Source organism: Danaus plexippus, chromosome 14 (assembly GCF_018135715.1).
Source record: "Danaus plexippus chromosome 14, MEX_DaPlex, whole genome shotgun sequence".
NCBI lineage: Eukaryota > Metazoa > Arthropoda > Insecta > Lepidoptera > Nymphalidae > Danaus > Danaus plexippus.
Window position 1 is genome coordinate 518,700 of NC_083546.1, and position 16,165 is coordinate 534,864.

The following is a 16,165-nucleotide window of genomic DNA, read 5'->3' on the forward strand; positions in this document are numbered from 1 at the left end:
ACTTCAAAAAGTTTCTTTTAGGGCACAATAAATGAAACATAGGTTTTAAAAAAAAAACAAACTACATAGATAATAACATTTCTTTTATACACACAGACGTACAAAATAATGTCAGCTAATATATTCCAAATGATGTATTGTTATGGAAAATAATAATCACGGAAAACAAATAACGCCAACGAGACATCAGAAAGTGGAACAGTCCTCCATCAAGACGGTAGGTATTTTTGTATTCAACAGAAATACTGATACTAAAATCGAAAGAAACGGTCGAATTTCTCTTAAAAAATACCAGATAATGCCGGACGAACAAAAGTGTAGGAAACAATGGAGCTCAGCGGACGACAAGAACCAAATGGCGGGGAAAATAATGCGTTCTCTAAAACAGATTAAAAAAAATTACTTACTCACTCGTAAAGCCGAAACTATGACAGATTCGTCATATATAAAATTACATGGAACATGACTTTAATGGTAGTTTTGTGTACTATAACTTCCTAGTACTAAATATTTAGATCTACAATAATATGTGACACGCATATAAAGCCCGCCATTCACGTCACAATTTCTCTACGACAACCGCGTTTCAAAAGGATCGTGACCTGATTACTGACGGAAGCTGTCATTTGTGTAGAAAACACGTAAGGTTACAGGTACATCGTCACGTGTATAAGAAATACAACTCTATACTACTGACATAAAGCTCGAGTTCCTATGACTAACGACCCCACATTAGTTTGGTATGGTTGAAGTCGAGGGCGCTGCCACACTTCTGTATTAGAAAGACTTAAAATTCATTGTTTTAACAACAATCAAATTGTAATAATGTTACGAAATTAACTTCTGCTTGTATACGCGTAATTTATGATACCTTTGAATTGAGGACTTTAAACCTAGTTTGGAGAATAGTGAGATCTTAAATGCGCTAATTTGGATTATGTACTTGATTTATCAGAAAGTATATTATTTTGGTCCTTCAAACAAGTACTGGAATTAAATATTTTGCTTTGAATGTTTCTCACTAAGTTTGAAGTGAATTAGTTTTTTTTGTGCTTATAAATCTGAATAATATCAAAAATACAAAAGTAGTAACTAAAAAAGATATTTGGCGCTAAGAGTGCCATAATCGTTTTTTAACTACTGTTCGCCTTAAAAGGAAATTTCATAAATTGAAATTATGAATAAGGTTATGTTATATAAGTGACTATGAAAAGTGTATGAAATTAAAATTATACATCTAAAGCTACCAAAAATGTCATGTCACGTAAGTAACGAGGTATTATAACTGTACGATTTGGTTCAGTACAAAAAAAAATTGCAACAGTACCCTGAAATAGAAATAAAAATATATATATATATTTACCAAGCAATGGTCGGTTCTATCAACATCGTTTGAAACAGATTATCGATTATTTTTTTATAATTTGAATTGTAAATCAAAGATAAAAAATGATTTTATTAATAAACGTTATAAAAAAAAATAACGAGATACATTAAACTGTCATAAAATGATATATTTGTTGTGAAATAAACTTTTAATGCCGTAACGATTATAATATTTTTAGAATGTAAGTCGGTGTTCTTGCATCATAACCACAGAACTGCTCTGACCGAGATATTGTTACATTCGCCTTTATTTTTTTCACACCAACATTGTTATTTGATAGTGTTGTTGTAACATTGCTTTTTGAAGATAAATTTATGAAAGCATGTCTTAATTTTCAGATAAATCCGGCATCCTTTCCCAAAAAATGAGATGTCCATATTTTTTTAAATCTGTAATTTAAAAAAAAAACCTGACGTTTCTTATTATGGATTGAGATATCTTATTAAATATTCGTTATTTATTTTTAATAAGTTTGTTACATTACGTTTACATAATTTTGTATTATTTTGTTAAATATTTTAGCATATCTCGGATTAGAATTCAAATAGTTCATGTATAATGTTTTTCTCGACGTGTTACTTCACATATCTAACGATATTATTAATAAGGATTTTGTTAAAGAAATAAAACATATATTAAAGTTAACCTACATTGCATAGTTTTTTTTAAATGACTCTGATTTGATATCCCTGAAGTCATGAATTAGAAAAATAAATAAATTATTGGAATTATAATATTGTTTACTTGATATAATGAATTAATTATGATATCGACTTTGCTTACCTGACTTAACTAAGCAATATTGTATTATCCGTCCGTCTATAGTTTACTGTCAAATAAAACCTAAGATCCCGCGTTAAAAAACATAACATAGCAACACTATGTGAATAATCACCAAAGAGTTGCAACTTCAAGGAGGTCAGTTATTTGAAGGGAAAAAATCTCGATACTATTTACTTCTATTTCATATAATACTATGAACATATTAACTTTTGACCAGTAACTCCGAATGAAGATTATCCATTGCAGTGATGAGACATAAGGAGGGAACTTTTCTATTTCGATCAAAAAATCTTTTTCGTATCCGAAATAATGAATATTAGACGCTGTGGAGCGCTTCAATGAATCAGTTTGCGTTGTACAAGCACAAAATATTAAGAACAATCATCATCTTCGCTTATTTCGTTGTAAGCTCAGATTATCTGAAGCAAATTTATATGCAAAAGGTTAAAGAGTCCTGGGTCAGATAATTTAAATTTATTTATTTGTATCATCAACAAAAACTTGAACGACGCCCTAGTTAACAAGTACAGAAAAACACAACTATTGAAGGACTCTAAACTCCTGGTGATGAGCTCAATATTCTTTATAAAGAATTTAAAATTACAGCCAACATAAAACGCGATTAGCCTACATTTTTAATTCAAATGATCACAATTTAGGTACACCTTACATTTGTGGACGGAGATAAAGTGGCTAAAACGTTTGAAACATAAGAAGCCTCTGAATTCTCTTAAAGAACAAATGAAACTAAGTTTTCCGAGACTAAGCGTTTTTTTTTTAATTTTATAACAACATAATTTGAAGTCTGTAGTCTTCGATCTTATCTGCCCACGATCACAGTTGCTATAAACGAAACGAAACGCCAGGATTATGTTGTTAAAAATAATTAAAAAAAAAAAAACTCAGTTTCATTCAAATGAGTACACGCGAAAGTCTTAGATGTCATTACTCTTTAAGACCTATTTGGTAAGCCATACTACAGGTCGTCACATCCCAGGTCGTTGGCAATGAGGCCAAACTGTACCTGTGAATGCCAAACCGTAAACAGCTATCGAGACCTTTTCTTTCCACAACTTCAGGATCTTAGAACTATGACATAGTGTCAACATGACAGAGCAATATTCCATTTATTTACTCACAGATTGTCAATCCGAAGAGAATTTTTTACGAAACTTATATACTTCCTGGTGGCCTGGAGCTTAAAAGGCCCGCCTCTCATACGTGAATACGTGAGGGCGCGGGTTCAAAACCTGGCAAGTACCAATGTGATCTTTTCCGAATCATATGTACTTTCTAAGAGTATTTAGACACCACTGACGGATAGTGAAGGAAAACAACGTGAGGAAACCTGGTCTTATAATTTCAAGTTATAAGATTGAAATCGCCAACCCGTCTTGAGCAAGCGTGGTGATTAATGCTCTAACCTTCTCCGTGTGAGAAGAGGCCTTTGCTCAGCAGTGGGCTCCTATTGGCTGATGATGATGATGGACTAAAAATTCAATATCTCCTACAAAGGGATATTTGTAATTTGTTTATTTGCAGAGTCCTCTTCACCACAGAGAGCAACAACAACAACACAGAAAATATATTAAAAATATTCTTCACTGAGCATAAGCTTGCATCCTAAAATGACGAATCAGGTCTGTTTCATCCGAGTAAATACATCTTAAATGAATGAAGTACCGCGGAGAACATGCATAAATATGTATCAGTGGAGGCATTAACCACGCAAAATAAAAAACCTCACTCTGAGAACAGTTAAGCGGGCTACCGGTAACTGTCCGAGCGGTGAAACAGTTAATGGCACACCTCAAAGGTTTTATCAAAAAAAAATATATATAAACTTGATAGATGTATATATGTACATAATAAAACAAGAAGTATATTTATCAGAACAGCGCTCGATAAATTTTAACGATATTGTTTAATCTAACAGCGAAATCTCCAGATTTATTTTGGATAACCGATTCCGCTGTAGCTGATTAATAATACTATCAGAGAAAATAACTTTGACAAATGTTCTAATTTCGTCTCATTATAATGAGACCAATTTATTCCGGGTTTAGAGGAACGTGGCTTAATTTATTGAAGTATCCAATTGACATTTACTAAGAGATCATAAGCGTCTTGTCAGTGTTGCAGCTCGTGCCGGATAATCAAGCTCTCAGTGTAGCGAGGGATGAAAATTTATTCCGATCGATAATCCAAAGGATGCATAGTGTGACCGAAAGCCATTCCATGCATATTTTGGCCATAAAATACACAAACATCTGAAATACATATGTCGCAAAACCAATATCGGCTCTCGTAAATCAAAGACGTATCGAAAAAGAGAGTTCTATTTTATTAGAGCAACAGGTGAAACAAAACAATGCTCTTGTTGTTCATTTGCATCATCAGAAAATGAAACGTATCATCACTATTGATGAATTGTCAAAGTCTGAGATATTTTTAAGAGAACAAAACAGTTGATCTAAATGAGTTGCTAACGCAAAATCAATGAGTACTTTCAAAGTTAAAACAACAATATATTCTCATAGTCATTCCAAAACTTGTAATTTGTTACGACGTATTTATATTTTTTGTGAATGTGGTTTTATTTTCCGTTACTGTAATTTATTGTATTAATATTGCATCAGTAATCTTGTCATGGCGTCGCTCAAAGAAAACAATTTATTACTTCGTCTGACTCAAAAAGGACGGCGGGAAAATGTATTTAGCACGATGAAAATGTCTGCGTCTACCTACGTGACAAACAAAGCAGTTACGTTACGTGATATACGTTACTTTGAAAAGCAAAATAAAATCCCAGAAGATATTTGTGCGTCGGCATCCAGACCAGACATATTTTTATAATTGCGAATTTTAAAGCGCGTTTTGCTAATAGAACTCACGGGTCCTTGGGAAACCAACATCCATCCAGGTCAACAAGTATTATAAGCTCACTAGCGAACTCACTAAGAATAGTTTCGTTGTAAATTTGTACGCGGTAGAAGTAGAAGCGAGAGTCACAACAGCCAAATCTCTCTACAGCCTACTGAAAGACTTGGGCCTGTCAAGAACTAACATCAGTTCATTCTTGGAACGTGCGTCGAACTCAGCCTTAGTAGGTTCGCTTCAATTTTGGTTAGGTAGAGAGAGGAGCTTGGACGGTGGAGGTGAGCGTTTAAGGTGCATTAGATAGGTGCCCCTTAAACCTACACCTGAGTCGCAAGTCCCAGGCACTGTTGAAGATCCTCTCCCTGCAACGGGACTTATCTGGCACCGGCACGTTAAATCCATGAAATGCTGAGAGGTTTCATCTCTAATCTGATTAATGTTTAAGAGATTTAAATTTATATGAATAAAAAAATATATGTTTTGTATGTAGAACCAATAGATATGGCATTTGTTGTAAAAATATATGAAATAAATGTTTGTTTAGAACAAACTGTTTCTAACAAACCTCGCGACCCGGATGTTTGGCTCAATCAAGATGTTTCAGATTTAATCAATGGTTGATTTATATACGCCTTCATATTTGTAGTTAGATAACATCTAAAAATAACTTTACTTCAGTTTTCATATAAAAATATTTTATCTAACTATAATTATTATAACTTTATATCGTTATAAGGTGATATTTTTTTAGTATCAGACATCATTCTTTTTCATTCATTCATTCAATAAATCAATCAATCATTCTTCATTTCTTTTAGAACAAATTAAATAAACAAAAAAATAACTAGAACATACCCAAAATATCCATTAATACATATAATTTGTAAAAAATTTGACATTTGTGAGAAAAAAAAATTATATAACTATGAAAATAATGTAAGAAAAAAGAAATCTTATCAATTTCCAATTAAACATAACGACAAATAAATTAATATTTCCTGCCGACATCATTGCAGCATGGATAATTAAAATTAACTACGACCTCAAATATTAAACAAACCGTTCACATTATAGGAATACTAGTTAAAATGTTACTGTAAAGACTTGATCTAAGTAGAAAAATTACTATTTATATCTATAAAATACATCACATTGATGTAAAAATCTTCACGGATATCTCAAAATACATTTTTTTGTAACTTTGTATAAACTCGGATATATTGTTATAGCAACCCTTCCTGTATTTTTATCTGGTAACACCAATCATTACTTTGTGTATCATAAACCCCTCACCTAAAATTATCCTCGTTTTTGTCAGAAATTTCGTCCTGTTTTAAATTTACTAACAAATTATTGGAACGGACTTTTAAAAACACTTTTACCTTACCCTTTTCGTTGGTTCTCTAACTGAATCAATACTTAAAACAAAAAAAAACAACCTTTTTACATAAATATTAAAAATGCCTATTATTTTCTGAATTAAAACAATGTAATAAATGTTATTAAAATATGTCATTAGCATTTTAAAGCGCAGATTGTAATTGGCAACTCCGTAATGGAATTAAAACAGACTTCATCTGAATCTGAATTGCAAATCTGCACTAGATGATGAAGCTATTTGATGCCTACACTGTTGATGCAATTTTTACGTCCATTTTAATACAGAGATCTAAAATTATATATTTTATATATATATATATATATATAGTCAACAATACCCTCTAATATAACCCACCATACGTGATGTAATTTATAATATTATACAAAAAGTGTTAGCTATAAAAGAAAACGCTTACAAATTGTGATAAAAATTTCTGTCTTTAATTATAAGTACAGAGGGATTTTCCATTAGCAATTTAAACGCATTACAAAGCATTCTTTTTTAATACCAGTCTATGAAATTACATTCCATTCTCTAACTCGTAAAAAAGTTCCTCCATTCTCTAAAAATCCTGAAGTTGGCTGTGCTGTGCGTTATTGAATAAAGCCTGGATACATTAACGTTAATAAAACTCAAAAAGGTTTTATTTGTTGGCACTACTATAACTTCAAAGTAAGAAATAATTTTGCTCATATAATATTATTTAATATTAATGTTTGTGAAGTTAAGAATATTTTTCACTGGAAACATTATTCAACATGGCGCGAGCGGCTCGTAACGCATTCATACGTAATCGATTTTATTAGTCCAATTACATGCTTCCGAATATTTTAATTACCTTAATAGCTTGCACGAATTACTTTAATTTCACAATTTTTTTATTGTTTCTGCACTTTTAATTAAAAACGTGAGGTCACCATTTTAGTTTAATATTTATCATTATTAAGGTCGTATAGATATTTTCTTATTGTATCATTTATATTCGAAATAATAATACATTGGCTGATTGATTGAAAACAATGCAGTTCAAATCATAAAACAAAACTAGTTTTTATCTAATTCTTCGTGTATTGAAAACGTTCCAAGCTGAATACAATCAACAAACAATACAAAAATCAATGAATATAATGACCCCTTTGTTTCCTTTAAATCGTTAAATATTGTTATCACAACCGAAAAGCGATTCTCTGTTAAATTTGAGGACTCGACGGACGATGAAGGCGCGAAAATCAATAAGCGTCATTTTAACAACAATGGGGCAGTTTACAACTATCAAACAGGTGGCATAGACTATAAAACAATTATTATATTAAACAAAAATGCAATATTAAATATTGTTATTATAAAACTACATATTTTATTATAGCTATTATATTTATTTATTTGAAAAATCCAGATAACTTATATAAATATTCGATTTTAATTGACATTCATGTCTGGCGGCTATTATATTTGGCTTAACATTGGATTTTAATTTGTTATTCAAATTTAAGTACTTGGAAATTGGAACCCTACAATGATGTTGATAGCGGACGAGTAATAATTTTAAACAAACTTATTATATTTATACTTAAACGAGCTTAAAAATTGAGAAATGTATAACTTAAAAATGACGCGTGACTTGTTTTATCCGTTACGTCATGACGAGGCAACTGGCTATAATTATTTAAGCAGATGACGGATACAGCTAAAAATAACGCACAAGTTGTTTGAAGTTTGTTTGTTTATAAAGCAAACTCAGTAGTCACGACCTGTCGTTACTATTCCTTTCTTACGTCTAAATGACAGTAGTCTTAATAAAACTTAGCTTCACAAATAAGCAAGTTAGTTAATATACACATATAAAAATTCCTTATATCCGTTACAACTTCCTGAGAACAAAAGCTGTGGGGTAACCTCGTAATGGAGCGCATGGAAATATAAGCTTTATTCTTATAACACGAGCACACTCTTTTCTATGGACCATTTATTATTAATGACCTGTTCACACACGCTCGGAATCTTAGTAAACATAAAATTATGTGTGCGTGGCCTAAATTTAAATAAACGCTTTAAGGTGTTTTTATATTTAAATTTATATAAAAAAACGTAAAGATTAACTTTTATATTACGTGCAATCAAAAATAAACTCGGAAGTATACTTATAGGTTAATGCTTTCATTAACTGATACGAATTAACTTTACTGTGAACGACGAATGAAATAACCATTGAGCAGTTACTGATAACGCCTTCATATTATTAAAAGTAAACATTTTATTACTCGTTTACTGTTAGGTTATTAATGGAGAAAAGATTTTATAGATCTATTTATTTCTAGATGAAGTTAAATATAGAAACCAACGCTATGGACATATTACTGAATTGACGCACGTGTAAACACTACACACGTAGAATAGGGCAATTTTCTATGGCCCATAGACAAGAATGCTAACTACATGTTTTTTTTTTCATAGTTATACCAAAGCCATGACCTTTTACAGAATATCATTTTTAGCATGTCCTATTTAAAAACTAATAATCAATTGATTGATCGTTTCTATAAATATTTTCGCTATTTTAATATCGATATTCGATAACATTGTTCCTTTGTGTTCGTGTAAATCATATAATATATAATCGTGCCTTATGAAACAAGTCATATAACAAACTATATGTTATGACATTGCTTAAGAATAATAATTTGAGTGTTCTTCATCATAACTTTGGTTTAGGACTTAGGTTACGGGTCTGTGAAGGTTCACGCATGAATGTTCATTTCTTTTAACTTTAATTCATAGCATGCTTTCAAGTATTCCCAAACTAAAGTCCAAGTAAAAATTTCTAGGACTAATAATGTTGATTTCGAATACCAATTCATGTTGAAGCGTGTTTAGGTACTAACAGTTACGCTCGATCACACGAGCTGAGAGGGAGAACTTCTTTACTACTAAAATCAAGTGTGTTGACACTTTAATATGACAATTTTGATGTAATTTTAAATAAAATTTAAAAAATATATTTCGTTAATGTCTGTAAGCTTTACATATACAAAAATATATGTATGTTTATGTAAAATGGCATAAAACAGCGAGCACATTCCCACTAGTTTGTTCGTTAACTGACCCGTGACGTAAGTAGCATTTTATTTTGCATACATATTTTTATTTAACCACCTAGGGACTTATTCATTGTGCGTAACATAAGAAAGCATTTTGATTTGTATTCTCGAGAACAGATTTTTTGACCAAGGATATATAAATAATAAATTGTAGCGTCTCTTTAATAAGTCTGTGCTTTTTGTCTTGCCAAAATCACATCTATAAATTGTGTCAGAACCTCAAGTAACTTTCTCTACCACACCGCTGGGATTCACAGGTTCTTTAACTCCCGAACTGTGATATACGGACCCAAGATAAACTTTTCAATTCGAATGATACGATTGGCAAAGACGAGAGAATTTAAGAAAACCACAACTATTAGTTAGGTACTATTTCATTACATTACGAACAACATCTTTAGAATAGCTTTGATTTTAGAATAGAATCCACATATAGAATAATCTGCTAACATCGTCTACATTAAGTCAATTTTCATTTTATGCAAAGCGCTTACGTTGTTAGATCTAAAAAATTCATGGCAGTGTCTCCGATAATTAAATATTAGGTACTATATAAGTGAATAATTTTGTTAAAACAGCTGAGTATTCTAAAATATTTTACTTATCGCTATATAATTTGCTACTTTCTATCGGTACATTCACAAGAGTGCAGAAATATCCGATGTTTATTATTTCTTTCATACAGTAGTTCTTGTAGTAACAAAATGCCAGCCATGTATCTTAACTAAGGTGCATAACTTGTACAGTTGGGGCGTGTATAGCTAGAAGCTGAGTTGTACACAACATCTGATAAATCTTTGACATCGCGAGACACATATTCTGGTGTTGGCAACATTTTACATGAAAATGTTACCATAAATTACGAAATTCTCCAATGGCTAAAAACAGTTTAATTAATCTTACTAAATAAAATTCTGTGATATTTAATAATGCAATCCTGGAAAACTATTCGAATTACCGTTTAACGCTTTCTTAATCACTTTAAGGAAACAGATATTTTTTATAATATTTAAACACAAAACTTACGTAATATTAAATATTATAGATATATACACAAAGTGAAACTATCGAAACGGAAGGTACGTTATATTACTAAAGCAATTACCGGCTGGCGGCTGCCCACGTTACATCAACTTATCTAGACGATCTGACGCTGCTATTAATATAAGAATTTATACTACCTCGTTATAAAGAGGAGTTCACTCATCGCATACAGTAATAAAGACTCTTTATTAAATATTTGACCGAATTAAAAAGGAACATTGCATGCAACTATTGAAAATAATTGGAAATAAATATCATTGAAAAAGATGTCGTCAAAATTTAAAGAAGTTAATTTTATTCCTATTATTATTGGTGCTGTAATTAATATTTTGATTAATAGTTAAAGTTTATATATATCCCTATAACGTGTCGGTCGCATCACAAGAATCGTTGCAAGCATTAAACATGTAATAATATAAAATAATTACTCTTCACATTATACATATATTATTTTATATGGTTTTAATATTTATACAAAACATAATATGGATTATTTCTGGACGTAAGCTTCTATTAACAAAGCGTTGTAACGTCACAAAATTAATCTCACTGTCTTAGAGGTCAAGTCAACGACTGACTCCGTGACTCATCAATGTGTTTTGTAATTTGTCATAGAAATATAAAAGATTCAAACTTCTATCATTTCTACTTTTAAGATAAATGTGTGGGTCAAAAGTATGGTAGAATTTTATAAAGTAACTTTATTCAAAATTTTAAAAATATCTATAACAAATAACAATAGTTCGCTTTTCCATAAAACTAGTGATAGGTGCAAGTATTATATTATAGTGAGGTAATTTAACTTAAACCAATTTATAACACGATATTTTTTTTATATCCCTCTTGATTGTAGAGGGGCTCTTACAAATGTAAGAAGACGTAATAAACAATTATTGTTCCATCTATAAAGTTACTTTGATTTTATTTTTGATATACATACCAACCTTTCAAAGGTTAAAACACTTATGGGTTAATTCTGTTTTCAATTAAATGTGTTGAAATATTAAGAATCGGTGTCGTATTCAAAATTTATTGTAAAAATAATCACCCGTTTCATTTTACAGCCGTCAATTATACTTTCATTAATTAATAAACAATAGAAAATATTTGTTTGCTATAAAAGTAAAAAGAGAAATTATCGCCGGGCATGATGGGACTGTGCAATTAGCTATAATTACGATTTTACAAACATTACAATACTTATGGTGAGTTATAGCGTTTAAAATTTACATGTATACAGCCATCGTGCAATACTTCTATGGTGCGGTTTACTTTTATGGAATGCAAACGCTTTAGGAATAGTGATTGCAAAAGTCCTGTTACTGGCTCGCAGTATACCAATCGCGGATCGCAAGATGTATCGACGGCGTCTAATATAAGATACAACGTACCTTTTAAAGCGAAACGCCTTCGTAATCGACTTATTATAAATCCATTGACAAAACAAAACTAAACACAAGCACAACACTAAATGTTAAAACGTAGATACATACGAGCCGCACATTTTGTACCGGGTTTGGCGCGCAATAAAAAAAAAATCAGGATATTTAAACAGATGGTGATTTATTTTTGTTCACGCGCGTAATTTTATTCTGTACCGCTGGAACGCGGTCCCACTGTGAGGAATGGGTCACGATACTAAGTCACAACCGTTTGTTTTCCATATCTGTCGTTTCACTGATCCAATATGTTGCCGTCTCTGTCACGGAAGGTGGCGACACCTCGTGCTCAATAACGTACTACGGGTGTACGTGAACGGTCACGTAACTAACGGAATACGGACGACTTTCTGAAGATGGCGCTGAATTTGTATAAAACGATGTATATGCATCAATTATATGCCAGATAGAAGTGTTACAAAAATCAGCAATATAGTAGGTAGTGCACCTGTTGAACTCCCTACACTCATAACTTAATCATTGCTCCATTCAGAAAGTCCCAAAACAAATATGTTCGTCTTCCAAGAAAAACATACCATTTTGTGCAATGATTCGAGTTTTATAATAATTTATACTTACTAACTTCTATTGACAACCATAAAGCCTGTAAGAAATACAGACTTCAATGTATTTTTTTTATCAAGAAATTGGTGGGCTTCAAAATAATCATCAGCGATATAATAAAATATACATTATTTTGTTGTTATCTGTAATTTCCACATAAAAACTAGAAAAAAAATTAAATTTAAAAATATTTCAATTTTATTATTCACAAAAAAAAATATATACCTAATTTATACTTAATTCTACACTAACGCAATGTCACCTTACAACTCAGTTCTGAATCGGTTAGTTCTGATATAACTTTGATTAAATTGTTACTAGACATGACGTTTTTTGGTTCGTACCCCGAGGAGAGCCAGGAGTCCAGGACGTCTGTGCTCGGTAGGAGAGTTCTCAAAGTGTTTCTTATGTAAATATATGCTTGAGGTGAATATTTATATACACTAAGTGAAAAATTCTTCAGGTCGTCTGTATGCCTGGTGGGCATGGCCAGCACCAGGCCGTTGGTGTCCTCTTTGATCTTATCCTGCAGGGACAGTAGTATTCTGGATTTCTTTTTCCTCTTCTGGTTGAGGAGATGCCTCTTCGTCTCTATGGCTTCCTTGAGCCGCATCAGGAACCTGCTCTGCCGTTTGTATATCTTCATGCTAGACTTCAGTTTCTCACTGAGGTAGACCGCCTGTCGTTGCATTTTCTGGACTTCCGTGAATAGTTTCAGTACTTCGTAGTTGTCCTCTGTTCTATGGGCGTCTGTGTTGAGACTGCCATTGGTCAGTCTCTTCACGTTGGACTCGTGGTTTTCTTCCGGTTCATCAATTTCCTCTTCCTCGTATTCATTGTCCAGGGTCTCCTCGTCAATATATTCGACCTGAAATAATAACTTAAGTAAATACTACAATATGAATTGCTCGCTTAATAGGTTTCAATACTAAATTTTGATGAAAAGCGACCTAATTTAAATTAAGTTAAAGTACATAGTTTTCCTAAAAAATTTCATAATAAAATATTTTTCATTGTATATGGACAAAATTCGTATTGTTTTAAACGCTATTACAAACGGCTCGGCTCTATCAATTTCAGTGTGATAAAAAATAAAGGTATTTTTCAAATTATTAATTGATTTTAGAGATTAAGTGGTTTGTAGGCCTGGGACAAAAAAATACTTAAAATTCAAAACGTAAACAGTAACTAATTTGAAAAAATATATATTTTAAATGCCAAGAGTTTAATATACCTAACATAGAGTACTTTCTTGTTTTTAGAGAAAAAAAATCTTTAAACCTCTTTGGTACACACTGCTCTCACCAAATCTCTAGATTTCTTATATTTTAACTAAAACGTCGTTTTAAAAGGAAATAAAATCCAAAAATAAAATAAAGACAATTAATTTTATGCTATATTTACCTCCAGGACGTGTTTCGGCAGTTTGAGCGATGGTACCGCCTTATTGACGAGCACCACGGCATTGTCAGCGTTGCACTCGAAGCAGTCCACAGAAAAATGCTGCACACATATATAGGAGTAGTCTGTGGGAGTCCAGTTATTTCTGCCGGTCAAATCAGCCCAGATCTGTCTAAGGCTGGGGTCCTCCGGAAACCTTTAAGTTATAATAATGCAATAATATTTTAATTTTCTTAAGTATATAATTTGAAAACAAAACCTAACTATGATTGGAATTTTATATAATTTTCCATCCATCTATCGCATGTCGCGTTACAGTTAAACTTATAGGGTAACATGAGAAGCAGTTGTTGTCTTAAATCAGCCTTTCCTTAAGTGAGTGACGACGCCACTAATAGGCGATGCAGGCCTAGAGGAGGCGGTAGGAGACCCAGAACAAAATGGCGGCGTTTTGTAGAGGGGGGGGTGATTTGTAATTTCATTTAACTAGGATAAGGTATAGTGGATTTTCAGTAGCTGAAGAAACGGGGGTGCTAAGAAACAATTTATTCTCAAAGTGAGCAGAAGACAAAATAAGTTTGAGAACCTCTGGTGTAAATAAACATTGCACTCAGATTTTGAAATGGATGTATGTTATCTGAATGCTTATTCTCATGTAACATGTTTTGTAACCCAAGATATGTTAAACATAATTACATATGTATATTACTTACTTTAATTTGAAAAGTTTTTAACCGACTTCAAAAGGGATATAATTTCACAATTCGACTGTATATATGCTTAGTATGATAACAATTATAATCAGCTGACATTTACCTTTTGTATATATATAAAATTGATGGGAAAATTAGTAGCACGGTGCACCATGAGGCATATATTTGCAAATATTGGATAACGTTAATGATATTCTTTTAATATTATAATCTTAAAATCTTGTCAACAATTCATGTATAAATAATAACTCGATCTATTTTCATTTTATTCGAGACGAGATAAAAATATATGTGTCATTCAACAATGTAAACTTTTTAAAATAATAAAAATGTATACATTAATTATTAATGATTCAGCTTGTGTATAGAAAAACTATTTTTTTAAGGTCTTAATTATCGATCACTTGGCTGTTACAATAAATGGTATAATTTCAGAGATACTTAAGATTTTTCATGATAAATTGAATTTTTTTTTTTTATGTAGATATGTTTGTATGCAGATATGTAATAGTACAATTATATAGTGTACACTAGCTTAAGCAAGTCCACAACTTATTCATCCAAGGAATGTATTTCTAATCATTCAGTCTTTAAAATGCTCAACTTTATTTTGTAAAACAGATTTATCTATATCAATGTTGTAAAACAGATTATTCAGTTAGGAAAACGTGTATAGACCATCACGGATAGTAGGAACTCGAAAAATAAGCTGTTCATTTAGTGTCCAGGAAACGTTATATTTAGATACAGTTAAACTGTCCAAAAAGTTTTTTGTATCAAAAATATATATAACGCATATAAAAAATCTTGGAACAAAAATGCTTAAATGTGATAGATCTATGTTAAAGGTGGTTCAAAACTCGGACCCAGTTATAAAATACATCCTAATGAAACCCTGACATTCAACGCAATATAAATTTGGTGTTATAACACTTGACTATGTTTCAAGTTACTGACCATTAATTTATTCTAATAAAGGGTTTCTCCTGCAATCCACATTACATACATTTAATAATGGCTCTTATGACTTACGAAATAATTATTTAAATGAGGCTCTGACAGTATGTGCAAATATGTATAAAATGCATCATAGTAATGAGGTCAATTCATTGGTCTGTGGGTTATGAAGAACAAAATATCTGTACAGATACACACCTAAAAATGAGTCTGAATTAAAATTTTTTGATTCCTCACATCCCAGAACAGCACATGTTTTAGTTATCTCCGTGTCTGCCTCGGTATTCTGTTTGAGTTCTGGCGCCCACTTTAGCTAAAACATTTGCAGCAATAAATAACCTATAACCACATATTTTTTAAACAGTAAGAATTCTTGATATACCGATAAGTATAGATTTGATCTAACTTCATTTCTTAATTTTAATCAGTCCTGGACTAAACTCATGTTTTCCGCCGCACTCACGTGGTCCATAAATCTTCAAGTTTCTCTTCTAATGTTCGGTATTTTTACTAAAGTG

The 16,165-nt window shown here is 31.6% G+C and overlaps 2 protein-coding genes across 2 annotated transcripts in view; both read right to left on the bottom strand.

Moving 5' to 3' along the window:
* LOC116769710 (uncharacterized) overlaps positions 1-12,541 on the bottom strand; it is an 88,050-nt gene extending 75,509 nt beyond the window's left edge. Inside the window, exon 1 of the mRNA XM_032660890.2 lies at positions 11,965-12,541. The gene's annotated coding sequence lies outside the window, so the exon portion shown is untranslated. The remainder of the gene's footprint in view (positions 1-11,964) is intronic.
* Positions 12,542-12,756: 215 nt separating this feature from the next.
* On the bottom strand, positions 12,757-16,119 carry LOC116769431 (THAP domain-containing protein 1-like). Its single transcript, XM_061522641.1, has 4 exons — positions 16,111-16,119; positions 15,836-15,960; positions 13,981-14,173; positions 12,757-13,444 (listed from the first exon to the last, which is right to left on the bottom strand). The coding sequence occupies exons 1-4, from the start codon at positions 16,117-16,119 to the stop codon at positions 12,824-12,826; spliced, it is 948 nt and encodes a 315-aa protein (XP_061378625.1). The 3' UTR covers positions 12,757-12,823.
* Positions 16,120-16,165: the final 46 nt, after the last annotated feature.